At 39.3% G+C, this 27,218-nt stretch overlaps 2 protein-coding genes and 1 non-coding gene across 5 annotated transcripts; 1 reads left to right on the forward strand and 2 right to left on the reverse strand.

The window, feature by feature from the left end:
- Window positions 1–216: 216 nt before the first annotated feature.
- Window positions 217–595, forward strand: LOC118624318 (40S ribosomal protein S3a-like). The gene has a single exon (XM_036252487.1). The coding sequence runs from the start codon at window positions 217–219 to the stop codon at window positions 580–582; it is 366 nt and encodes a 121-aa protein (XP_036108380.1). The 3' UTR covers window positions 583–595.
- Window positions 596–4,976: 4,381 nt separating this feature from the next.
- On the reverse strand, window positions 4,977–19,390 carry SLC38A2 (solute carrier family 38 member 2). Of its 3 annotated transcripts, XM_036251091.1 has the most exons (16): window positions 19,126–19,390; window positions 17,783–17,980; window positions 17,423–17,504; window positions 17,162–17,277; window positions 14,179–14,252; window positions 13,984–14,076; window positions 13,776–13,857; window positions 12,193–12,275; window positions 11,723–11,781; window positions 11,470–11,631; window positions 10,992–11,071; window positions 10,788–10,888; window positions 9,841–9,965; window positions 9,341–9,485; window positions 9,135–9,232; window positions 4,979–8,131 (listed from the first exon to the last, which is right to left on the reverse strand). In XM_036251091.1, the coding sequence occupies exons 2-16, from the start codon at window positions 17,896–17,898 to the stop codon at window positions 8,045–8,047; spliced, it is 1,503 nt and encodes a 500-aa protein (XP_036106984.1). In that variant the 5' UTR covers window positions 17,899–17,980; window positions 19,126–19,390; the 3' UTR covers window positions 4,979–8,044. The 3 variants fall into 3 exon arrangements, with proteins under 3 accessions (XP_036106985.1, XP_036106986.1, XP_036106984.1); XM_036251092.1 differs by lacking the exons at window positions 12,193–12,275; window positions 13,776–13,857 and having other exon boundaries at window positions 4,977–8,131; XM_036251093.1 differs by lacking the exons at window positions 17,162–17,277; window positions 19,126–19,390 and having other exon boundaries at window positions 4,977–8,131; window positions 17,783–17,899.
- LOC118624805 lies at window positions 13,017–13,120 on the reverse strand. Its single transcript, XR_004958474.1, has one exon. It is a non-coding gene; the product is annotated as a U6 spliceosomal RNA (small nuclear RNA).
- Window positions 19,391–27,218: the final 7,828 nt, after the last annotated feature.

The following is a 27,218-nucleotide window of genomic DNA, read 5'->3' on the forward strand; positions in this document are numbered from 1 at the left end:
GATTGAGCATCAACTTATGCACCAAGAGGTCATTGGTTCAATTCCCAGTCAGGGCACATGTCCAAGTTGTGAGCCAAATCCCTAGTGGGGGTTGTGCAGAAGGAGGCCAGTCGATGTTCTCTCTCATCGATGTTTCTCTCTCTCTCTAAAATCAATAATAAAAAAAAAAAATTAAAAAAAAAAAGAATACTGCCTTTTGGTTCTCTCTGCAGCACCATGGCAGTGGGCAAGAACAAGTGCCTTACAAAAGGCGGCAAAAAGGGAGCCAAGAAGAAAGTAGTTGATCCATTTTCTAAGAAAAATTGGTATGATGTGAAAGCACCAACTATGTTCAATATAAGAAATATTGGAAAAACACTGGTCAGGAAAACTCAAGGAACCAAAATCGCATCCGATGGTCTCAAGGGTCATGTTTTTGAAGTGAGCCTAGCTGATCTGCAGAATGATGAAGTTGCATTTAGAAAATTCAAGCTAATTACTGAAGATGTTCAGGGTAAAAACTGCCTGACTAATTTCCATGGCATGGATCTTACCCGTGACAAGACGTGCTCCATGGTCAAAAAAATGGCAGACGACGATTGAAGCTCATGTTGATGTCAAGACTACCAATGGTTATTTGCTTCATCTATTCTGTGTTGGTTTTACTAAAAAATGCTACAATCAGATTCAGAAGACCTCTTATGCTCAGCATCAACAGGTCCACCAAATCCAGAAGAAGATGATGGAAATCATGACCCGAGAGGTGCAGACAAATGACTTGAAAGAAGTGGTCAATATATTGATTCCAGATAGCATTGGAAAAGACATAGAAAAGGCTTGCCAATCTATTTATCTGCTCCATGACGTCTTTTTTAGAAAAGTCAAAATGCTGAAGAAGCCCAAGTTTGAATTGGGAAAACTCATGGAGCTTCATGGTGAAGGTAGCAGTTCTGGAAAAGCTACTGGGGATGAGACAGGTGCTAAAGTGGAACAAGCTGATGGATATGAACCCCCAGTCCAAGAATCTTTAAAATTCAGACATTTAATGGTGACAAAGAATAAAAAATCCTATTTGTGATAAAAAGAAAAAGAAGAAAGAAAGAAAGAAAGAAAGAAAGAAAGAAAGAAAGAAAGAAAGAAAGAAAGAAAGAGAGAGAGAGAAAGAAAGAAAGAAAGAAAGAGAGAGAGAAAGAAAGAGAAAATACTAAGATAAGTCCTTTTGGAAGGGTAGAAGTGAGATCTTCAAAAGCAACAATGAAATGAAAATAAATGGCCAGTAAAATGCCATCTCAGGAAAGTGAGTCCTGATGACTTGAAAACATTTTTTACCTAAGAAGGATAGGCAGATTGAGGACAGAGTTGAACTAATCACAAGGATAGGGGATAGTATGGGAGAAAGGGTGGACAGAGAGAATCTTTAGTTCACAGCCCAGCCAGAGAGACTTGGAAGAAGGAACATGTCCAATGGGATTTTATGAAGTTGAACATAGTGGGATGTGCAATATAAAAAATTCTCTTTGCTTTTTAACCCTCCCAACACCCTACACCCAAGACACTATTGAGTAAAACTTGCTCAATAATGCCTTAAGGGCATAGTTGTGAGTAGATTCATCCTGGTGAAAGCAAGAGGTAATCCACAGGTTTGCAAACTGATGGCGTAAAGAAAAACAAAAAAATTACATGTTTTATTTGGTTATTCACCAGAAGGACTTTCAACACTCAATAGCAGGTAATACTTGCTGCTAAAATTTATTACAGCAAATGATACAGAGCAAAAGCAACAGGAAAAAGATGCAACGGTGGAATCTAGACAGGTCCAGCACTGGGTTCTAAGAGAGCTTCCTTGTCTGAGGCCACAAAGGCATGCTCTTTTTCTAGCTGTGAACTACGGGATGTGTGTGAAATGTCTGCCCAGGGAAGCCCAAATGAGTTTCAAGGTCCAAGGGTTTTAGTGGGATCAGTCACGTAGACACCTTCTGCTTTGCAACCAGCCTTAGCAACCAAAAAACAAGGACCCCAACAATGAAACCAGGTACACATCATTAATCTTGGTGTTTGTGTAAAGCAAGCTCAAAGCCAGTCTAGCATGGTCCATTGCTTCAGGTGTATATAACAAAATCATCAATTACTAACATAAAAAACCTTCTGAAGGCCACATTCCCAGGAGTTGGCTAAGGTTCACTCATGGTTCCCTTGAAGACAGAAGTAGTAAGCAACCAGACTTGCTGGGCCAGTGTTTTTCCTCATAATATGTAGAGGACAACCAAATCTGGCTAGGATTTCACAACTATAAAATCACATGCGGTAGAGGTTAAAGATGCTTCTGCCACCTGGAGGCAGATCATAAGCTGGGCAAGAAAGCCTTTCTCTTATAGGTAGGCTTCTGGTTGAAGAGAAATAAATTATCTCTTAAGTCAGTGTTTAATGTCATGGTATTTGCTGTATTTATTTTGTAAGCATTCAGTAAATTCTTGCTTAAAATTTTGAGCTTCATCTCAACTATGTTATATGAAATGAAGGGGATATTTATTCACTCAACAAATTACATTCAGTATTTATGCACTAATTGCTAGAGACTGTTACGACTGTTGAGGATAAATTAATAAAAAGACAGATGCCTGCTTTTACAAAGCTTACAACTCTGTTGGGGGGAAACAGAAAAATTATGATTTGAGGAAGCTATAATCTGTGGAGTTGGGGCAAAGTCACAAAAGAAGACTAGTGTTCTACCTGGACATATAGAAAAAGAAAATCCAGCCCTGGCCACTTTGGCCCAGCGGTTAGAGTGTTGGCCTGTGGACCAGAGAGTCCTGGGTTCGGTTCCCACTAAGGGCACATATCTCAGTTGCAGTTTGTCCCCCGCCCCCCAGTTGGGGTCGTGTGGGTGGCAACCACTCGATGTGTCTCTCTCATGTCGATGTTTCTCTCTCTCTTCCCCCTTCTCTCCTTCCCGCTCTATCTGAAGATAAATGCAAAAATTGTATCCTCAGGTGAGGATAAAAAAAAAAAAGGAAATAAAAAAATAATGAGTTTATCGGTATCCCAGGCTATTTTATTAGACACTCTTTTTTGCATGCCTTCCTAACTAGGGTGACCAACCACCCCAGTTTGGTTGGACCGAGGGGTTTCCCAGGACGCACTTTCAGTGCTAAAACTACGACAGATGGTGACCCAATTTGCAGCCCATGACTCTTCCACTCCTCCTCTGAGAACTGTTCTCCCACCCCCTAGGGTGGATCCTGGCAGCCATGTCCATGTGGCTGTATTAAAGATCTGCACCCATTATAAACCAATGTTTATCTTGAGAAGTTGGCTGAAGAAATTGCTCAGAATCTAACTGCAGAGCTTCATAGTGAAGTCTCTAGGACAAATCTAGTGTTTGACCTTTTGGAGGCCTGTTTATCTTTTCTCCGAGGTACCCCAATATCCTTCTAAGTTCTTTCCCTCTGACACCATTTTTGGTTAAGTTAATTTAAATGGATTTTTTTTACTTTGTTACCAGAAACTTAAGTAAGCCAATACTCTTCCAGGTAAGAGTATTTCCAAGTCAAGACAAAAAGATTTGGTTTAGTTAGAAATGTTCCTAGATTATTTCTCAGGCTTACTGGAAATATCTCTTGGACATAGCTGGCAGCCTGATTATAGAACTGTATTTTCATCTCCTTAGTGGACCTACCCATTAAATATATTTCTAATTTTAGATTAATAAATTGGCTTTCTGTTCAATGTCGTTTAAAAAAGTGGGTTGACAATCAGAAAGAATATATGTACCCCCATGTTTGTAGCAGCACTATTTACAATAGCAAAGATCTGGAAACAGCCCAAGTGTCCATCAGTAGACGAATGGATAAAAAAAGTTGTGGTATATATACACAATGGAGTACTGCATAGCTGTAAGAAAGATCTCTTATCCTTTGAGACGACATGGAGGGACCTGGAAAGTATCATCCTAAGTGAAACAAGCCAAACAGAAAAGGACAAGTATTATATGATCTCACTTATTTGTGGAATATAATGAACATAACAGTCTGAGGAATGGGGTAGTCCCAGAGATGTGGAAGTGGGGTACAGACTGACAATCCCCAGAAGAGGGGGTGGTGGGGGAGAGATAAACCACAGAACTTATATGCATGTATGCATGAACAATGGACATGGACAACAAAGCTGGGGACAGGGCGGGGAGGGAGGGGGAGGGGGGGAATCAGTGGGGGAAAAGGAGAAACATCTGTAACAAAAATTAATAAAAAAAAAAAACTGACTTAAAAAAAAAATGGGTTGAAAGTGTACGGATTCTGTTAAAATCTGAGTCTGACATGTAACCCTACCCTCTTTCCCATGGGCATCTTAGTTGCATATGGTATGTGTTCAGTTAAAACTTCTCAGATGAGTGACTTTGTTGCTCAAATTCTGTTGCATTTTCTACTCACAAATTTCTTCCCACTTGACCAGTTAATAAGAGGTATAGGTTCTTGCCGAATTCCTTGCCTTTACCTGTTCTGTGGTTAACACTCTTTTTGTTTCAGCATTGGATAACTCACTTTAGGAGCCCTAAGCTTTTAAGGCCAGCAGTAGGCCATACCTGAACCATCCTGTGTATTTCAGTAATCCTCTTCACATCTACTGTCACTCAGGTACACCTTCACACCCATCAGCTTGTCTATTAATTCCTCTGGAGCACTTCCTCTGCTGTGTGAATTCACCAAAGTGGAAGTAATCTGACTTATTCCCAGGCTAGTTTCAGCAACCCTTAATTTAAACTGCATCAGATATCACCTGGGTAGCTTTCGGGGGGGGGGGGGGGGGGGCCTCTGGGCGGCCCTACAGACCTATGGAATCAAACTACTTAGGCAGGTGCTCCAGAAAGCTGCATTTTTAGTTTCTGATACAATATTGATTTTTAGTTTCTGATACAATATTGGCCTCCTCACTGTAGATCCAAGCCTGGATCCTTGAGATGGCTGTTTTTCAGTCCTCCTCACACTTTGTAAATTTATAAGTTTTAGGAACTTAAAAAGCAGAATTTTCCCGAGTACTTTTTTCTTCATTATCACTAACATAAGGATCTAAAAGCCAGGTGCTGCCCTTACAAAATACATCAGACACATTGATCCCATTACCCCAAAGAAAACACTGCTGCTCAGGATTAAGCATGTATTTATTTTAGTTCAGTTAAAACGTACATTGTTTCATTGAAACCGTGTAGCACTCTTTGCCAACAATTCATACTGGAATTGTTGACTTCTAACAGTACAGGGGGCATTTTTACACTATATACATAAGATTAACACACCTAGGTTCTCAAAGATCTGTCCTTACACTAGATCACATTTTGATAACTACTGCATTTTGAAAATTTAGACCTTCCTAAATTTAAAGAAGAGATCTGAACTTGCACCACGTTTTCATGGGGGGGAAAAAAGTAATGGCCAACCAGTCTGTTTATTGCAAATACAATTTAAACAATATTTAAAAATTGTAGTGTTTACACAATTTATCAATTTGTTTATATCGACATCTCTGTACAGGTAATTTTGGGACAATTCTTAGATATACATAATGTGAATTCATCAAAATGCAGTTAAGAAAGTTACAGGAATATATACACTTGAATCCAAGACCCAAACCTGACCTATGGAATTATATACAACCTATTTACAAATACATATGGACAGACAATGTATGTACATAGATTATCATAAATATTGAAAAATAGGTTAGCTTTAATGGATTAATGCTGTTCTATAAATAACATTACAGTTATAACTGAAACATCCACGGAAGACAGTAATGCAAAATGAGGTGACAAGACAGTGGTTTTAATACTGAAGACTGCTTATTAATGGGAATTCATTGTTCAGGAACCTCAAGACAGACAAGATAGCTCCAAGAAAACCGTGTGATGGAATTTACCCTAGGCAGCTGATTTTGAACCTCAAACAGCCAAAAAAGGTTGGATGAGCCTCCCCACATAGATTTGCTGTGAGGACTTTTTTCCCTTCTTTCCTGGTTGACAAGGCATTTTCTCCCATACGAAAAGATGTAAATCGAAGTAAACTGTAGAAAACAGCTCTTGGTATTCTCTGATGGGCCTTAGATACAAAATCAGCCATTCTTCCAGGAACTCGAGCAGAAGTGCCAATTCTTGGTCTGAACTAGAGGTGAGGTTCTGGATTAGAAGGGAGTGCCAAAAGCCCAATTAAATGAAAGCAGCGCTGTAGAATCCGCCTTCTCACTGCCTTTCTAGATGGTCCCCAATTCCTTTATTTTTGTAGAAACAAACAAAAATGGACCATTGGTTTCACCAATGTAGCACTACAAGATGTCTTCCAGTTCCACAAGGGTCTTTAAGTACAGACAGACATATCTGGTCTACAAACTAGTCACATATAATACAAGAATGTGTAATAAAAACCATGTCTGCCACATTTCTGGCCCTTGCCTAGAACTAAAAATGTTTAGTTCAAGAGAAAACCTTAACAGCCAGATGACCAATTGACGATTCCATTATTTGCTTCCCTCAACCACTAATGGAATTATGTATATTAGATTTTAGACATTATGCCTGATGAGCAAAGTACCACATTATTTAATAATATATCACCATACATCGTAACGTACAATAAATGTGCTCTTAAAAGCCAAGTAATTTTTTCAGTTCTAACTGGAATTTACATGGAAGGGTGAACATGCAGTTGGACCAACTACTTACACTCAGGTTGCACTGTTTTCCCTAGCTAACCATTTGTTGGATGTAAACAAATAATTCTATGTTGTACAAGAATGAGATGACAATCCAGTGCAAGTAAGTTTTTGAAAAAGCTTACTGCATGAGAAACCCAGTGGCCTATATGAAGAGAACTTATATTATTCCCAATATTGGTGTAACCTGTGGATTAGACCTCTACTGTAGACAAAACATGAACATGACAGCCACATATTATCAAGTAATTCACACTTCCAGTAGTAGATGAGCATTTTGGAAAGTTGTACTCTGGATAAAACAGTTTTGGCCTATAGCCATCAAATGCCTATTTCCCACTGCTGGAAGCAATGTCAAAAAAGGGCTGGCCCAAAAAACCCAGAGCTGTAACTCTGGACACAGATGCAACTGAATAAACCCTGTTTTAGCCAATTGCACTATTTGGTACCTCAAAGTTATTTATTTTACTTCCCACAGAAATATCTGCATCATCTTCCATTCTAATAGATTGAAGCCATAAATATTTGTCTCAACGAACTAAATTATTTGGGAACAGAGAAGAAAAATGATGAACAGAGTTCATCTGATTTGGTATTAACAATCAGCAATCAATTATCTTTGAATGGTAAAGTTTGAATGGCAAAAAAACTATGCTCCTACTCATAGTACAATTTTTCATTACATCATTTTGTCTAAAAATCATTTTGTCTAAAAAAAGTATTTGGCTTATTATGCCTACAAAAAGGCAATTCATTTCATAATACTTATGTTTGTTTTTAAACACCAATGAAAATTTTTTTTACGGAATTTATTGACAACTGTTTTTGGACAATGTTAAAAAAAAGCATTTTTTAAAAGTAAAATAGTGCTTCTGAGGTCTTTAAATATTTTTGGTACAAAAAATAATAGTGTTTTTCTCAATGGTTATTTCAATACTTTGCTGTAAATTAAGAATTGTTTCTCACATCAAATGGTTCCATTAGGCACATTCAAGTAAAACCATAAAATTATCCAAGTTAAACAATGACACAGCCAAACATGTGGCTTGATAAAAGTTAAGAGTTCGTCCATTCTCTGGAATGGAATAAAATTGTCACTTCCATTAACCCGAGACTCGTGGTTTTGTTGTTCATGTCCATTTCTATCATACAGAATAGCTTCTTTAAAAACAAAACAAAACAAACAAACAAACAAACAAAAAAAGAGTTCACTTATTCTGCACTCAGAAGAACCAGCGAGGAATCTGCACTTCAAAAGGAAGTGAAACTGAAAACATTAGGTGAAATTTCATAGTAGTTGAGAGTTGACTCAACACCGGCATCAAATGGACTACTGAAGTTTTAGTGGTGCCAGTTATTGGCCCGCTCAATGGGCATTGTGTACCCAATCCAGAACAATCAAGGCCATACTTCCGATCATCACCACTATGCCACTGAATAGGAAGAGCAAAGCCTGCAATAAGCACACAGAGAACACTGATCAGCAAGAGACAAAATATGTATGTTCAATATTGCTTTCTACTTTAAAAAAATGGGCTTATAATTATTAAAATTACATCAGTAATATTTTATAGAGATATAAAGGTATTTAAATGGTCTTAATCAAAGGGTCATCTATCATACAAAATATCTATCTCTGAAAGCTTCCAAAATTTCACTTTTAAATTTCATTCTCTCAAATGAAAACGTAAAGGATTTTCTTTGCTGAATAAACTACTTTGTAAAGTAAAACTGGGCTTTTTTTTTTTGTCTTTTTTTAAAGCAAAAATTGAAGTCACAAAATCAAATCCAAGTCATCCTAAAATGCAGCTCGTGTCAAAGTCAAAGGTCTTTCTAAGAGACAGAAGTTGACTTCCAATCTTACCCTTCAATTACTGCCACTATGTACTTTGCTTTTTGGTCCTTATTCTCTACTACCATTCTATTCTGAAAAGTATCAGAATTATTATAAGCCAACAACTTGCTTTACTCAATCTTTATCCCAAATAGACCCACCAGAATCATTTATGCTTAACATATCATACCCTTTGAAAAATTAGTTATTGCACTTTAGAGTTTATGATAATATTTTAAAGTGTAAAACAGCCCCACCAAGCTTTGCTCTGAAGATGGTTTGTCTTTTTTCGACTAAACACCCCATCTTTTTCTCTTTTATATACTCAAGGCCCATGTAAGTGCCTGCCACACAACAGGCAGTCCAAAAAACACTGGTTCAACAAATGTTGAAAGTTAAGTAAGAATCTTTACACTTTATACTCTATCTCTCTAATATCTAATAACTTTCTTCCAATTAACTTAAGCATGTATTAGATGGCAAACTTCTTCGCCCCCAATCTTTCATCAATGAAGTACACTGTCATAGAAACATTTACTAAGAGACTAAAATTAAAATCAGTTGTGGAATTTCTGATACTGGAAGATTATTACTGTTTCTGTAGTCATAATCTGTTACTCACCCCAATCTTTTGCACAGATTTCATAGATTCTTTCTTAACTAGCTTGATATAGAAGGCAGACGGAAGAATAAAAATCAACATAGCAGCTGCAGATGCACCTGTAAAACAACATTTACCATCTCTTGAGAATTCAGTAAATCATTTGTCACCCATTTTTTAAACCTTAAAAAATATTTAAATCAACCTTGATACTTTCTAAAACTTACCAATGAAACCAAAGATATCTCTAATAGTTGGGACAAAGATGACAAGCAAATTGGTAAATGCCAAGATGGATACTGTAATGAGAGTATGACGCCACCAACTGAAATCTTTTGTTGGACAAAACAAGTGAGTTATGGAACCTCGGATCTGTAAAAATGAATAAATAAACAAATTAAAGTTCTAGCTTTAATTAATATAAAAAAAAAAAACCCAAATAGAAAAATCTATCTAAAACAAGCAGTTTTTTAAATAAAATTGTGTCCCCTCCTCTATTGCTGTTTTCTAAACATCTGAATGCTAAAAATCATTTAATATCTACAATTATGAAAAACATGCCCTAGGATGTCTTAAAAATTTATAAAGTATTTTTTAAAGTCCCCTCAAAACAACCATCAACTCAGTATTGCTCTAGTGGTATTTCCCTTCTCCCAGAAAATAAATATCTCACAAATCTTCACATTTAAACCCATTCCTACTGAAAAGAGAGCAAGTGATTACTTACTGGGAAAATAACGACAGGAACTGTCAGGGTGACAGCCACTAACACAGCCAAACGGACAATGAGAAGAAGAATATCAGTTCCCAGGACATTAGAGTAGGTATGAAGCAATTCTGACTCAACATGTTCTGTGGAAAAAGAAAAAAAAAACTTTAAGTGTGCTGTTTTCTCTGGAGATTAGGCAGAAAATCTAATTGGTAACAAAATTTGCACCAAAGTTACTAACTACTCACAAAATGACTACCAACTAAGAGGCTAATAAGATTAATTCGGAATTAGGGTTAATGCAATTAAAATAATATTGAAGGAAAATTTTTCTAAATACCAAAGTAGAGATTTAGCCACATGACCCCCATTAAAAACAACAGGAGCTAAATAGCTAAATCCCATGTTTGGCTTTCTGTTTGTGTGTGTTGTATAATTTGAAAGTGATAGGAGGGGATAGGTAGGATAAACTTAGATGTAAGTATATCATATAAAAACAGGCCCTGGCCGGTTTGGCTCAGCGGTTAGAGCATCGGCCTGTGGTCCCGAGAGACCGGGGTTCGGTTCCCGCTTAGGGCATGTACCTCGGTTGCAGTTTGTCCCCAGCCCTGGTTGGGTTGTGTGGGTGGCAACCACTCGATGTGTCCCTTCACATCGATGTTTCTCTCTCTCTCTCTCCCACTCTATCTGAACAAAATATAAAAAAAAAATGTCCTCGGGTAAGGATAAAAAATAAAAAATTAATAATAATAAAAAAAAAGGCATCAAGTGACTAATGGTACACTTTTGAAGCTGCATTCTAGAAATTACTTATTAAATATACCATAGAAAATTCTAAGCTCTAAATTCAATTTCTCACCACAAATAAATATACTTGAACTGAAGTGATAGAACTATTCATATCAAAGCATCAATTTCATTTCACAATGTGATTTTCTTGGGGGTGTAAACCAGACAATATTTACCATAAAATGTCAAGTATCCAAAGAGGGCAGCAAGTAGGTACATGAGAAACATAGCAAAAAATGAAATCTTGGACACGTTCATCATTCTTCTACGGCTGCGACTATGTACATTCAAAGAAAAATACGAAAATATATGTTAGTAGTAGTTATAGCAGTAATCATATTTTCCCAAGAAATCTATATGAAAATAGGTACAGCACTCACTCTTTCAGCTCTTCGTAAATGGGAAGAATAGCAGGATGACAGACAAATGAAAAGGTCAGAATTGGCACAGCATAGACGGTCTGCAAAAGACATAAAACTTTTCTCAATATCCTAATGTAACAAACTCATGTGTTATCACAAGTTCTGCAACATATATTTTGTATTAACTTACTTTATATTAACTAATTAAAATAATTAGGCTTGGATTCTAAGATAATCTTTCCATTTGTTCACTACGTTGATCAATATCCTAACTTTGAAATGTGTCATTAACATCATAATTACTTCATTTTTGAAACTATTTTAAGACACAAAGCAATGCTTTCTTCTCAGTCCTCAATAAACTAATCATGTTTTCTAAAGAGCAGCTCTTACCCCTCCCTCCCTTTACATTGGGAGTTATTTTAAAATTTCCAGTGGTATCCCTCTTTTCTTCCTTAAAAACTTCCTTTCAGAAAAAAAGATTTTATTTAGTTACCTGTGAGTTGAAGGTAAAATAACGCGGTCTGCAGGAATCATCAGTCATGTTAAATGCTATATGAGGTAACACCGTTGATGGTATGAAGGTGCTGTTTACTGCCTCACTTATTATTGATGGGTCTTCAAATGGACAAGCAATCTCAAATTTCTTGCAAATCACCTGAAAATATATTATTTTTCATTTGTCAAACTGAATAATGTGACAGGACTTATAAAGGACAAATCTCTAACTTTAAAGAAGTTATACCTACCACAATCAGAAAGAACACCATACACAACAAGGAAAGGCCACTGGTATATCCCAAATATCCTGGAGGACAGGGTAGAGAAGAGAATAAATGTTAATTTAATGAAATGGGTTTAAGGCAAATCTATTTTCTCTACTAAGTAATGCAATTCTGCTTGGAAGACTTCTGTGTAGCTACAATATTACGTTTCTCATTCTTATATACTAAAGCTATAGAATTACTTTAAAATAGTTGCTAGTAACTAAAATAATAAAAACTTTCATTCATTTTATATTATTATTTACAAACATACAACATACTTTGATGCCTTGAGAGTCATCGTGCTAGGATTTTATAAGACCTACAGAGGTTTGTATGCTGTAACTCCCAAAGATATGTTTTTAGGGCTTTTTAGATTTCATTGTCTATTATGAGAAAGCCAATTAGCTGGTGAGAGGAGCATTTCAATTCTCTTTAGAGGTGGGTTTGCTCACCTAAATTTCTTAGCAGTGACAAAGGAAGAATGAGCACCAATGACACCAGCAAAACCAAATAGTCACCGTTCAGATACCACAGTCTGAATTAAAAACAAACAAACAAACAAAAAAACAAGGTCAAACCAGTTACAAATATTCTCAGAATAATATACACATCCTTCTCACAGGACTCATTTTATACAAATACTATAAAATTACACACAAAAAAGATAGGTTTGGAAGTATTGCTTATTCAAAAAGCCCACAGACAGGAATAAATCTCTAACTTTGTGTGCTAGATGAACACTCACTCAGGTTGGAAATGGGGTATGAAACAGTTTAACTTTTGTCCCACTGTTTGCTCTGGGAAGACTGCCAGCTGATTCATAACATAAAATACTTCTTAAATGCTTGCTACTAATACAGGGAACAAAGAGGCACTGTTATGAGCCAGTAATCTTATCTCTGAGCATTTTTAGAAAAATTGTACACCAACTTTGTCATAGCTTTAGCTTGCAATTTTTAATGTTAGAAACAAGGAAATTTCTGTCAGAAATTTGTTAGCAAATGTACATGTGAAATACTTCAACAAGGAAATTTTTTCATACTTAGACAAAATACATAGGCAGAAACAAAACAAAAAACCCCAGTCCCCAAACCAGGACTTATTCCAGGTTGTCAAGAGTATCTTTTAATAACCTGACCCACCTTAACTCCAAAAATAGTCAAAAGATCCCTTCTGAAGTTAAGAGAAAATATTACCCACATGTCCTAAGAGTTCTAACAATATATTTTTCCTTTTTAGGTAATCAGCTATACCCTCTTCTTTTATTAATTTTTTTAAAAATATGGAAAGCTTCACAAATTTGCTTGTCATCCTTGCTCAAGGGACATGCTAATCTCTGTATGGTTCCAATTTTAGTACATGTGCTGCAGAAGCCAACACTACCCTCTCTTTTAAATCACTATTTCAAATTCTGGTTGCCCTATGAGTTCTAATCCACTCAATTCAGCAACAAAGACCCCACAGAAAACTAATATCTAAAGATCAGATTACTGAAATAAATTTCTAAAGCACAGAGATAACCACACTCTTTATTTTGAGATAAGTGAGCAAGTAAATTAACTCCCCCCCAACATTTACTTTAGATAACCACCTGCCTGTTAGTTGCCTGGGATGAATAACTTTGCTAGAAGGATAAAATTTCTACATTATGGCCTACATTTTCTGGCATTACACATTTTAAATGGATTAAGTTTTAAGAATTTCTAATTTACAAAAAGCAGACAGGATTGATGTAATTCAAAGCAGGAGTCCTAACACAGATTGGAATATGTGTTATTCAGCTGTAATTTCTTAAAGAGTAAATATAAAAAGAAAAGTTAAGAAAACCTGTTTTTACATGTAGATTAGAAATTAGTTATCCAGAGTTACACGACTAGCTACCATCTTTGGTCTTTCATTCTCAAAAATTCTCAGTCTCAACAGTAACATTTACAGTAATTTACTGATAATCAATTTGTATCCAACTTTGATAAAATGTATCTAAACCATTTTAGACTAGAATGGTTTCTTATGAGTAACCTTACTTAGCACCTACCCAGTTGGATCTTCAATGTTCATTAATGCCTTGATCACCAAAGGTAACTCATATTTCACTATGAAGAGGTAGCTTGACATAGCTGGAGGAAAAAAAATTATACCATTACAAGTGCAAAATGTGTCACGTGACACCAAAAGTAACGTGTTACCACTCTGTGCTACACAAAGCAAAGTCTATTCAGATTATTTTTAAAAAAAATTCTTACCTCCAATGTTCTGCATTGTAATCGATCCAGAGGCTGCAAGCTTCCCAACCAATCCAAATGCCTTCTGTCCCAACTGTTCATATAATAAAGACCCTATAATTTGAAGAACACAGAAGCATGAAGCAAGTATTTTATATGGGAAACAAAATCATAATAGGTATATTTGTTTTAGAAATACCAAGAATGCTACCCTACCTCCTTCGTTGGCGGTCTTCAAAAGGAGATGAACAGAATACAGAGAAAATATTGACACAAAAGTCAACAGAATTCTGAAGAGAGAAAGAAAAGGTGCAGGGTTATAAACAAGCACAGCTCTATTTAAATTCTTTTGGGTTATTTGAACATTAAATATGAAACTTGTCCTAATATTTCTTGTGCTAAATTTAATACCCTCAAGAATGACACCTTCTGGTTATTTAGAGTGTCAACATATTCTCTTACCTGGCCCTAAAAACTTGCATCATGTCTCAGGTAAAAACAGGCTCTACAGTATTGGTTAAGAGCCAGGGTTTACCCACGGAACCAAACATGCAGGGAGACACCAGAAAGCCGAACTTTAAAGTGATGGAGTTATGAGACTTATAATTTGATTCTGGCACCATAATAGTTAGCTGCATACTTGCCACTTGCCCACACTTAACAGTTCATTTTACCTGTAGAATGGTGGTAGTACCTGCCAGGAAACCCAGCCTACAAGATACTTTTGAACTCCAACTGAGATAGCACAAATTAGAGAAGCAACCAATGTGCAATATATATTCCATGGTGTGGAAAATTAAACAATGCCTGTGCTAGATTAACAAGTAGGCTTATCAGTTCAACTGTCTGAGCTATCTCCTCCCGGAAACAGGGTGGGGGCAAAAAAAAGAATAGAAAGGGACTAAGATTCCCTAATGTTTTCCCTTAGGGTACAGGTTCTCTCTCATTCCAGCTTTATCTTCCTCCCCAGGGCAAGCCAAGAAAAATATAAATTTCTTCGTAGTACAAGGAACCACAAATTGAAATTAAGAAAACTCTGCAAACCAGCAGACAGTCACATTTTTTTTGATTCTGTATGAGCAAACAGAATACAGTACCATATAAGGTCTGGCAAAGAAACTGATGTCTGTTAGTTAAACATAGGTAGTGACATCAAACTGCTCTTCTAATGCCAAAAGTTTTATGGGATCTAATCTAAGGTGGGAAATGACATTATCAGCCTCACCTCTAACTAGACAATGTTGTTGGTTTAATCAAAAGCAATTTTCGAAGTGTGCTGACAAATTCAGCCCTCCTTTCTCTTACACTGAAATGACAGAGAGGGATGAATGGACTTCATAACCTTTGAGGTCTCTTTCAACCTCCAGACTGAGTCTACTTGATAAGGTTAGCTACAGAGAAAAATAACTGATGGATTAAACTCACTTTAGCACTTTTGATACGATTTAACCATAATTAAACACAGAGACCCTATTAAAGTACAAATAATTTCCAAAGTGCAAGGCTAATATATCAGAACTGTGGTTTCATTTACGAAACAGAGATGCCAGGAAGAAAAAATAAAAGGGATCCAAATTGGAAAGGAGGAAGTGCAACTATCATTATTCACAGATGACATGATACTATATGTAGAAACAGAGATGCCATGTAAATATTGCACTAGAACCCACTTAAAAACAGCCCCCGGTTTTTATAGGGAGAGTTAGGAAGGCTTTCAAATATTTAACAAAGATGCCATTCAATTTTCTCACTAAAAACTTTGAAACTCTAGGGTCCCTTCTATGTAAATTTCTGGTCCTTCACTTTAGCAAGGTCTCAAAAGTCTCATGTTAATGAAGCAAGCTGACTGAATCCTGGCTTCCAAAGCTCAAATAGTGCTTAACTTCAGCATGGAATTTCACCAAAAAGCAGTGCTTTGTAAAGGTCTGCTTTTCTTTTCATGAACATTCTATTCTGCTGGAGAAAACAACTTCAATAGAAGGTACCAGTTAGCTAAAGAAAAAATATATGTCACAAAGGGACAATTCCCTGTTTCTTCATCTGTATAACAAAAATCACACATCTTCCACAGAAACTGACTTAGCCACAAACCGAAAGGTACTTAACCTTAACACCTATGACATAAATAGCATTGAAAATATATGCTCAACTTTACAGTATTTTTGTTTGTGCTTTTTCCCTGGAAATAAGATCCATACTTCCTATTATATTCTTTAAGCGTCAGTGACCCTACAGTGGTTAAAAACCACTACTCAAAAGTCTTCTACTGCTCCAAAATTCTATTCTAGGTATACATGCTGGAAAGCATAGATTCTAACTTGACAACTAAGGAAAAAAAGAAAACATTTAAAGGCAGGTATTTATTAAAATATTAATTTTTTTGCTATGGCATATGGCAAAAACACAGATCTGGAATAAATATAAAAAACAAAACAAAAAGAACACGTACTGCTGGGCCCATGTGGCTCAGTGGATTGAGTGTCTGTCCCATGGACTGAGGGGCCTCAGTTCAATTCCTGGTCAGGGCATACACCCAGGTGCAGGCTCCATCCCCAGTAGGGGGCATGCAGGAGGTAGCCTATCAATGTTTCTCACATGGATGTTTCTATTTCTCTCTCCCTTCATCTCTCTCTTAAAGAAAAAAAAAAAAAAAAAAAAAAATCAATAAAAACTTAAAAAAAAAAGACAAAAAATACAGGTTGCTTTATGACTTACATTTCTTAAAACAAAAATATTTCAGGTTAGGCTAATACCACCACATCTCGTATATTTTTTTTAAGTGTTTTCCTTATACACGCAATGGCCACAAATCCCTGGAGAGACTATGTTAATTTACCAAACTGATTTGGAAGTACTATACTGCTTAATATTTTTTGCTTCAGATTTTGTCATAACAAAATTTCTAACTACCTGGGATTTATCAATAGTTACTTTAAAACATCCACCCATTAAAACTGACTTAACTATTCCCACTGACTTAAAGACTTTTGGCTTAATTATCAGTTTTAATTGTTGTCCTATTTTCCCTATCTAATTGGCTTTCTCGATATCATACAATTATATACCATAAGATATTTTTTTATTTCTCATATTTTAAATTTTAAGCAAATGAATTTCAAGTCAGTTTCTGGAGCCAAAACACGCTGTATCATCATATTAACTGCCCTGCATGGCAGACTCACTACTTACACATACTTACATAAAAAGAGCAATTCCAGTATTAGCCATGGCATAAGAAAGCCCAAGGATTCCACTGCCCACAATCGCATTGCTCAGATTAAATACTGACATTCCAAAGGAAGTAGTACCTGGATGCTACATAGAGGGAAAACGATAACCAAACATATAACAATAATTAAATGGAGAAAACCAGCTTTGGGCAAGTTAGATTTGAAATCTAAAAGTAAAACTATTCTTTTACTCCATAAAGCCACAGACACACAAATTACTATTAACTTACAAAGTCTGTTTCATACTTCTTTTTCCCCAAATTTGATTCAAGTAAAAAGTTCTGGTTTTCAGGATCTACATCTGCATAATGGCTGCAAAAGAAAAAAAAAAAAAAGAAGAAAATCTTAAATTGCATCGAAATATACAATGCAATGCTTTAACACAAAACTGCCCTTTAGTTGCCAACACACCTTCATTTAAATGCCTAAGTTTTAAGTAGGAGTCGACTTTCACTCCAGATACTGTCATTGCAATAAGACAACGGGATACTCTTTCAGAGATCGCTACAGTAAATTAAAGAAACACAGAGTCCTAGAAGAATCCCTCGACCCGTACAAGCCTAATTAAAAAAGGACACAACTTCCCCCACCTTTTCAGAGCTGCTTGCTTGGTGGGGTAGGAGTAGTTGAAGTCGCTGTTGGAACTGTAACTGCTGCTGTCCTCATCCGGGGAAATATTGAATCTTCCCACTTCGGCTTTCTTCATGCTGAGCACCGGGAGGAATCAGATGCTTCAAGTAACACTGGACTCCTTTTGTCCTTTGCGGTGCACCGGCTGGCGCGTCTGCCTGCGAAGGTAGAGGCAGCGCGTCAGGACCCGCAGCGCCCGCCCTGGTCACGTGACATCGCCGGGCGGCGCAGCGCGGCTGATTCATCCCCCGCCAGGCGAGTGGAAAAGTACCAGCCGAGCACTAGGGGCGGGGGCGCGCCGAGGGGCGGAAAAGTACAGACGGCGGAGCCGCGGAGAACAAAGATGGTCCCATAGCGGCTCCGCGTCTGCTGAGGCCCAGCACCCTTCGGACCCCGAAGCCACGTAGGGCGGGTTTTAGTATTTCACCCTCTTCGTGATCCCAAGTTTTAAGAAGGGGTGCGGGGAGGTCTGCTGTTTTACCCCACGGCCTCTTTGGTCGTGCGCTGGCACGCAGGGCACACAGCCCACCCAGGCATTGGCTAGGTGTGAATGCCTCCCAGGCGCACAGCTCCCCGCTTCTAGCATTTGCAACAGCAGTGCCTCGTAACCCTTCCTTTCATGCCCGGAGCCCCCAGAGGGGGAAATGCCTCTGCGGCAGTTAGCCCACCCGAAGGGGCGGAAAGGGCTGACAGAATCCTCCTTCGAACAGGGGAGAACACCGGTCACCAGGAGCACAGCGGGTTTGTTTACACGCGCACGCCCGTGCCCTCGAGCACTCTCGTCTAGTCGCATTTGGCTGACGAGGAGCGCTTCGCCCCGCCGGCCCCTCCTATGCCGGGAAAGAAAACTGATGCAATATCGATTGCCGATTGTCAAACGTTCTCGGCCCCTCTTCCCCAATCGTGGCCTCTGCTGGCTACACTAAAATGCCCGAGCCCACCTCCGCGCCCTCAAATTCTAGACACCCTGGATTTAATTATTTTTATTGATGCAAATCAGTCACAAGACTTGCCGCAGCAGAGACGCGGGCCGGGCTGCCTCCCCTCCCCCTAACAGGAGAATGCGGTTCGGCTCCCGGCGGGCATGCGGCCCCCGCGCCGCGCGCCCCTCCCCAGCCTGAAGGAGGGCGGCAACACCCCTCCTGCGGGCCAAGGGTCTAAGGCCGGCCCCGCTAACCGCAATCGACAGTCTGGGGAGGAAACGACCCCCGCAGCTGTCTTCCCGCTGCGGCCCCTCCCGTATGCCCCTCCCCCACTCCCGCCCGGGCCGCGCGTCCTTCGCAGACACCCCCTGTGCTGTTACCTCGGTGGTCTCGGCTCCTGAATCCCGGAATGTCACGCAAACGCCTCCGGTGGGTTTTTCTCAAACAAAAATCGTAAACAAACAAAAGAAAACAAAAAACTCCAATAAGCAGGAAAAATAATTTTAATAAAAAAAGGAAATGGCAAGTTGCCCCCCAATCGTCCGGCGTCTGCCGTTTCAAGGGAAAGGCGCCAGTGTGCGAGAACGCGTGGTCGGGCTGCTGGGGGTGGCACAGGGCAAGGCGCTCCCGGACGGCGACGTCGCACGAATCCTGAGCAGCACCGAGAGCGGCGGGTTATAGCGGCCACCCAGAGGACGCGTCAGTGGGCGGGGCCGATGCCTCCGGGTGCTTTCTCTTTGTGTATCAACACCACCTGGGCCCCGCCTCCGACCCGCCGGGGCCCGCAGGCCCCGCCTACTTCCCCACTCGTGCCCCCCCCTGGTGGTGGACTCAGGCGCCCCGCCCCTCCCACTGGCGTCCCCCACCCTCCCGGAATGCCAAACACTACTCTCTTGAGTTCCCTGATCAGCCTGGGAAGATACCCCTCACCCCATGCTTCCCTATTCATTTCAGCCCGGATTGGTGCCCAATTTATGCGATTGTCTTTAAGGAGTCATCTCCTTCAAATTCCCTTCGCTCCGTGTTACCAGAAGTCTGCTTTCTACTCAAGGCTTTTTAGAGACACATTTCACCCACCCAACACTTTCCTGCCTATTATTTTTGTGATTTACATGTTTTTTGTTTTCCTCTCGCAAACTTGGGCTAACGCGGCAACGTTGTCTCCATGGTCGGTTTCTGTTCTCGTTCTTTCTTCTTCATCGAGACCTGCTTTCACTCTTAAGCACTAGCCCGATTAGGTGGGTGGGCTGCTCCGTTTCGGGATATCCTTTATGTATGAACATGGAAAACCCTACTGGGGGAAAAGCAACACCCTGAACAGCCAACCCCTTGATAAGGGGCCACAGTTGGGCCTCCGGTTGGGGAGACCGGCTCTTCTAAAGAGGTTGTAGGAGTCTCCAGTTTTTACTTCGCAGACAACGTTTCACTCATCTCTCCCCGCCCCCGGCCCCCTTTTGAGAGTACTTCTCTTCGCCTTTCTTCCCCTGAATTTAGGAAGGCGCTGCCTCCGTTGGAATGCTGGTCTGAGAGACTTCCGAGCCTGATCCTTCCTTTCCAGTCGTGATGTGGTCTTGCTGAGCCAGGCAACTAGGGGGCCCCTCCGCTGTGGAATGCTTGGTGCTGCCGGAAAGGCAGGATCCGTCCTTGCTGGAAACAAAAGGCCTCTGATGAGAGATAAATGTTTTTTCGATGAATGAATCAACAAACGACTTTGACCTACTGCTCTCTTCCTTTTGGGAATGTGGGAGAGGATTGGGCAGGGCATAGAGGAAAGGGTTGGGTGTGATCACAATTTTTGCTTTCAATGTTTTCCTGAGGAAATCTGTACAACTGTCTATTTCCGTGGCACGTGAGGCTGCGGGTGCCTTGGGCCTGCACCAGTGTTCATGATTGACAAGTGATTTCCCTACACGCCTTTGTTTCCCACCCCTTCTACTGGTCAGACGAGTCTCACCTAAACAAAGGCTTTCTTGCTTTAGTGCCCAACTTCCCCTCACCATCACTCAGGCCCTACTCACTGAACCTCCAGAAATCCCTCCGCTTTCATCTCTCTGCCTTCTCACCCCTCTTTTTGCCGATACTATTTTCTAAACCATGTAGTGCAGGACTGTTTTGAAATCCGTGTTGTCTTGCACGCAAAATTGCTCAGATTTGTTTGTGATCTTGTCTCCCCAGGAAGACTGTGAACTCCCAAAAGGCAGGTTTGGCATCTCATATAATCAGGGCTGAAAAAACTTACCGTCCCGGTACATTCCCTAGTAACACCAATCAACTCTTCTTGTCAGGAGAGCAATCTTAATGGTGGGTTAGACAGCACTCCCTGAAAATTCCTTTTAATAAGAGTTTCAACTGTTAAAAATCAAAAGGTCTAAAATGACTTTTTCATCCAGTTGAGTTGCTTGCCCAGTCAGACGTGTTAAGGAAGCCCTTAGCATTGGTAGTTATGGTAGATCTCTTGTCCTTTCAAATTTTTGGTGATTTGTATGGCAACACATACTTAGGACATAAAATTCAGTGTGTGTGTGTGTGTGTGTGTGTGTGTGTGTGTGTTGGGGAGAGGAGCTGTAATGTTGTTCTGACCTCTGTATGATAAAAACCTGAACAGTAAATGACAAAAAAAAAAAAAAAAAAAAAGAGGGGGAAGCATTGAAGTATCTTTTTCTAATGCTAGTTTGATTCATGCTTTCAAAGCCCAAGCTGAGGCATATCTGCTAACTCAAGTGGCTTCCATATGAGACCCGATGTGCTTGGGTTTTTACTGTTATGCTTCGGGCTAGAATGCATGGGACACAGTGCCCTTACCCACTTTTTGCAAAAGTGTACCATCAAATGCTTGTTGGTCAGAAGTATTGCAATTTTGCTTTGTTTCCAAGCTAGTGTTTTAGAAGAATAGCATTTTTCAAAGTGCAAAATGGGACCCAGTGGTAGATAGTGATGAATTCAGTGGATTATCATGAGCTTTTTTTCTTTAATGCATAGAATTAAAAATATCAGTATGCCATACATGGTAATGCTAATTACTATTTTGTAAAGTTTAACTTGATCATGTATACATATGTATATATTCTAAGTTATGATATAAAATGTATTTCTTATTATGGGTTAGGATCAAAGAATTTTTTGTTGTTGTTAATCCTCAATCAAAGATATCTATATGTTTTTTTCCATTGATTTTTGGATAGAATGGAAAGGAGGGAGGGAAAGAGAAAGAGATAAATGTTGATGTGGGAGAGACACATGTGAGAGAGACACATCTACTGGTTGTTCCTGGCACCCAGGCCAGGGATAAAAACCTACGCAGGCCAATGCTCTAACCACTGAACAAAACTAGCCAGGGTGGCATCAAAGAATTTTGAAAGCTACTGAGAGCCAATCTATTCTAAGACAGAAGAATAATCACAAATACCAGTTGTCAACTTTGAATTTTCAGGAATGCATTGTTGAGATAGGCTGTTAGAAGATTTTATGGGGCAGATAGTTATCTTCCATAGAATTAATTGACTGTTATCACCTGATAAAATAGAGTGGTTTTGTTTCCTAGGGGCTATAATGAGTCCAGTGGACCTTCTCAACTTAACAGCTGGTCTTTAAGATGTTAAACAGCTGGTCTTTAAGATGATCCTCAAAATTCTATTTACCCAACATCTCAATTTCCCTGAAGTGGGCTTAAACATGAAATTTAATTCTCTCTGCTCTCCATTTCTACCCAAATAGTTTTGTTCTCAGGTTGGCTTTCATGGCTCTCTTTGATATGACCCTAGCCTATATTTTTCTACCTTTATTCCTCCTTGTTCCTTGTGGTAGCCAGCTTCTAAGATCACTTCTAAGGAATCTCATCTCCTGGTATTCATGCACATTTTTAATCCCCTCTCCTTGAATATGTGTTGGACCTAGTGATGTTCTTCTATTAAGCAAAAGTGATGGCATGTCACTTCTGAGATTAGGTTACAGAAAAACTCTAGCTTGCATCTTGCTCTCTGTTGTTCTCTTCCTCATTTGCTTGGAGGGAAAAGAGCTGCCATCCTGTGAACTGTCCTATGGAGAGGGCCATGTGGCAAGGAACTGATGTCTCTGGCAACAGCCAAGGGAGAACCTGAGTGTTGCCCACAATCACATGAGTAAGCTTGGAAGCTGACCTTGCCCATTTGAACCTCAAGATGACTGTAGCCCTAGCTAATACCTTAACAAGAGGACCCAGCTAAGCCCAGCCTGGAATCCTGACCCAAAGAACTGATTATAAAAGTTTGTTGTTTTAAGCTGCTAAGTTTTAGCATAGTTTATTACTCAGCCATAGATAACTAATACATTCCTTTTTATCTGCCCTATGCTTTTGCCAAAATATATTGCTCAGTGTTCTCAATACAAACTATTTCCCATTCAAACTGGTCCCATTGCTTGGAGTGTTATTTATACCTTCTCTTCTCTGCCATTATTATGTATCTAAATTCCATCTTGCCTTTGAAGCCCTGCTTAAACACTATACCTTTCATTGATTCTCCTTTATTTGATGTTCCCATTAGAAACCAATCTCATTCTATTTTGAATTCAGTGCTTTATACGTATCTTTTCGTGGCACTTTTTAAAATCCTCACTTGAGGACATGCTTTCCTTCAATTTTAGAGAGAGTGGAGGAGAGAGGGAGAGAGGGAGAGAGGGAGATAGGGAGAGAGAAGCATCGATGTGAGAGACAACTATCGGTTGCCTCCCGTAGGCACTGCAACTGGAATTGAACCTATGCCCCTGAAGACGCGCCAACCCACTGAGCCACACGGGCCAGAGGTGTGGTACTTCTTTTTGTGTTGTCTGTGTACTAAATTTTATGTTAGGGTCTTTTCAGGGTAAAATATGGTTAATCACATCCAGCCTAGTCACTTGTGAAAAGAAGGTACTTTTTCAGTATATGGGTGAATTAAATGGTCTTTTTTCTTATTTTATTTTATTTTTTATCCTCACCCAAGGACATTTTTTGATATTTTATTCAAATAGAGTGGGAGGGAGAGAGAGAGAGAGAAACATCGACATGAAAGAGACACACATTGAGTGGCCACCACCTGCACAACCAACCAGGGCCAGGGACAAACTGCAACCGAGGCACGTCCCCTTAGCGGGAATGAAACCTGGGTCTCTCCGGACCACAGGCCAATGCTCTAACCACTGAGCCAAACCGGCCAGGGCATAAATTGTCTTTTTTCTTTATAGTACCTATCACCACCTGAATTATATTTATTTATTTATTTGTTTATTCTTGGTCTTTCTCACTAGAATGTAAGTTCCATGAGGGCAGAAATTTAATCTGCTTTGATCACTGTCAGCTCCAGTACCTAGAACAGTGCCTGACAATATATTGCAGGAGTAAATAGTTTTGCGTTTCTCTAGGACCAGGAGAAAACACATTATTTAATACAGGTTTCCACGCCCCTCACGCCTCCCGTTCAAAAGTAAAGCATACCTATGAGACTTTTGTAAGCCATGATGGCTTAAAGCAAAGAAGTAATTACCATTAATTTATATGCTGGTGATGAGTATAGTTCCCAGAGAAGGAGCTTCTGGGTGCCACTCTTGCAGCTTGAAGTGTGTAATGCCTCTATAACAGCTTGCTGCAAAACAAATGCTGAAAGCTATCTTCACTTTTCACCTTTTTTTGTAGAAGAGAAATCCGCTTTGGATTTCTTTCTATTAGCGAAAACAGTTATTACTGTAGGTCTTTCATTAAAGCAAAGTGGTGTAAGGTGAACTTTTGAAAAGGATACCTGTATGTCTAAAGGACATCTATTGTATCCTTTACTGGCCAAAGCAGAGCTCTTCATTTCCCTAGCAAAATGGTTCTTCTCCTAAAGTTATAGTTTAAAATACTAACACTACCATTCATCAAAGAGTTCAGGCCCTAGACCAGGAGTCATCTTGATCCCCCCCCCCCAAAAATATCCAGTCTATTAGCAAGTCTTGAGGGATCTGCCTTCAAAAAATTCAGGAGCTTGCCACTTCTCACCATCTCCCTTGCTCCGGTTCTAATGCAAGCAACTACCACCTTTCTCCTGGATTATTGCAAAAAGCCACAATTTAACTCATCTCTGGGTTTCCATACTTGGTGTTCAGGGTCCATTCTCTGCCCAACAGTCCAAAAGATCTTCTCAGACATAAATCCAATCCCTTGGTTACAGGGATACATTATTTCCCTTATCTAAAGCCTTCCAGTGCCTTCTAATCAAAATCAGAATAAAATCCATATTCCTCATTCACCATAGCCTTCCCTGGTTGAGTCTTTGCCTACCTCCTCAAACCTCATCTCCTACCATTCCTGTCCTTTTCACCATGAACTAGCCATGTTGATCTTCCTTCTGTCCCCAAAACACTTTAAGTTATTCCCTTTACAGGGCTCTGCACTTGCTGTTCTACCACTTAGAAATCTCTTTGCCTATAGCTTTGTGTGGTTGCCTTCTCATCACTTAAATATTACCTCCTCCAAAAAAACATTCCTTGACTATCCCAGCAAAAGTTGCCCCTTCCATGCCTTTCCTCATTGTCCTATCATATTTTTTATTGCATTTTTTTCAAGATGTGAAAATATATTATTTAATCCTTATTTTTTTGCCTGTGATCTCCTCCCCTTTCCTGCATTTTCCATCCCAAAACTCTTTCTGGAATGTTAACTTCATAAGGGAAAGTCTTTAGTTTGGCTCATCATTGAATATTTAGTGACTAGAACAGCACCTGATATACAAAAGGAGTTTAATAAGTGTTAGCTGAAAGAGTACATCAACTTTATCCCTCAGTGCCTAACACATAATAAACTGAATAAATGTTGTTGCAATTGCTTGATGATGGAAAAGGACAAGTTTTTCTTGAGCCCAGTCTTCTGTAAACCACAAGCTTGAGAATTGATTCTAAGACTTGCTTTCTAATGGCTTATTACCTAATTAATATGAGCTTTTGCTATGTACACAGCCTGACATTATCATCCAGACAGTGTTATTCAAAATTCAAGTATGGACACTGACATTATAGAGAAATAATGAAATCCTACCACCCCACTCTCATCCCTCTCCAAAATGCACTTTTCCCTTTATTCCAATGACTCTCATATTTTATTAGTATTAATATCTCCCAAGTTCCTCAATAAATTCTTCTCTTTACTCCCTTTTATTATTCTTATAATTTTGTATATTTTATTCTTAGGATCATGTTTATTAGGCACTCAAAAAAATGAAGGATTGGCCCTGGCTGGTTTGGCTCAGCAGTCGGAGCATCAGCCTGTGGACTGGAGAGTCCCAGGTTTGGTTCCCACTGGGGGCGCATACCTCGGTTGCAGTTTGCCCCTGGCCCGGGTTGGGGTTGTGTGGGTGGTGGCCACTTGATGTGTCTTTTCTCACATTGATGTTTCTCTCTCTCTCTCTTCCTCCCGCTTTAAAAAAAAAAAATTAAGGATTGTATTTTATCTGTGAAAGGCAGCTCCCAAGCCCCAAGCAATAGTATTAACTCTCTGAGCACCCTGGCAACTTCGGTGTATTTTTCTGGTGTTGAAGTTAGGTAGCAATTGCTGTGTAACAAATTATTCCAAAATTTAGTGGTTGAAACTCTCAAAGCTTCTCTGAATCAGAAATTCAAGAGTTGTGTGTTTTGGTTTGAAGTTTCTTGTGAGGTTGCAGTCAGCTGATAACTATTCTGTAGTTATCTAATGGCCTGACTGGGGCTAGAAGACCTGTTTCTAAGGAAACTCGCTCACATGGTGGGGAGTTGGTGCTGACCAATTGGTTCCAACCCAAGAAGGCTTCTCTACAAGCCTGCTTTAGTGCCTCACAACCTGGCAGCTGGCTTATCCTAAAGCAAGTGATCTAAGAGAGATCAAGGCAGAAGCTGTAATGCCTTTATAAACTAGCCTGAGAAGACACACTTATTATGTCTGCCATATTCTATTAGCAACAAAGGCAAGCCTGGATTCAACGTAGGCAGGAACTCTACAAGACCTGAATACCAGCAGGTGAGACTGTTTGGGAGCCATCCTGGAAGCTGGTTGTCAGCAGCAAACTCTTTATTGCAAGAAACACAATATACAATTAAAAGTGGTTTAAAAAACAAAGACACTTTCTGTCTCATCTAATAGGAAGTCTACATATAGGACAGTTATAGGTTTAATTCTTGGCCTTGATAATCTTTTTAAAGACTAAGAGCTCACTATTTTTTTACTCTGACACCTTCGGCATGCTGGAGATGTCTCCTGTCAGGGTCACGTGCTGGATGCAATGGTTTCAGGAGTCATGTAAATAGGACCACATCCACTGAAAAAGAAAGGAATGTCAATTATGTGAGTCAATTTTATTATAAGAGATATGTTCTGGAAGTACTGCTGTAGATGTCTCAGATCCTATTGGCCAGAATTAGGTAATATAGTACTGCATAACAAGCACATTATATTGTGAATCCAGATGTTTTCAAGCATTAATGTGCATACCTCACTTCTCATCCAGAAAAAGAA

The sequence above is a fragment of the Molossus molossus genome, unplaced genomic scaffold (genome assembly GCF_014108415.1).
Source record: "Molossus molossus isolate mMolMol1 unplaced genomic scaffold, mMolMol1.p scaffold_m16_p_10, whole genome shotgun sequence".
NCBI classification, from domain to species: domain Eukaryota; kingdom Metazoa; phylum Chordata; class Mammalia; order Chiroptera; family Molossidae; genus Molossus; species Molossus molossus.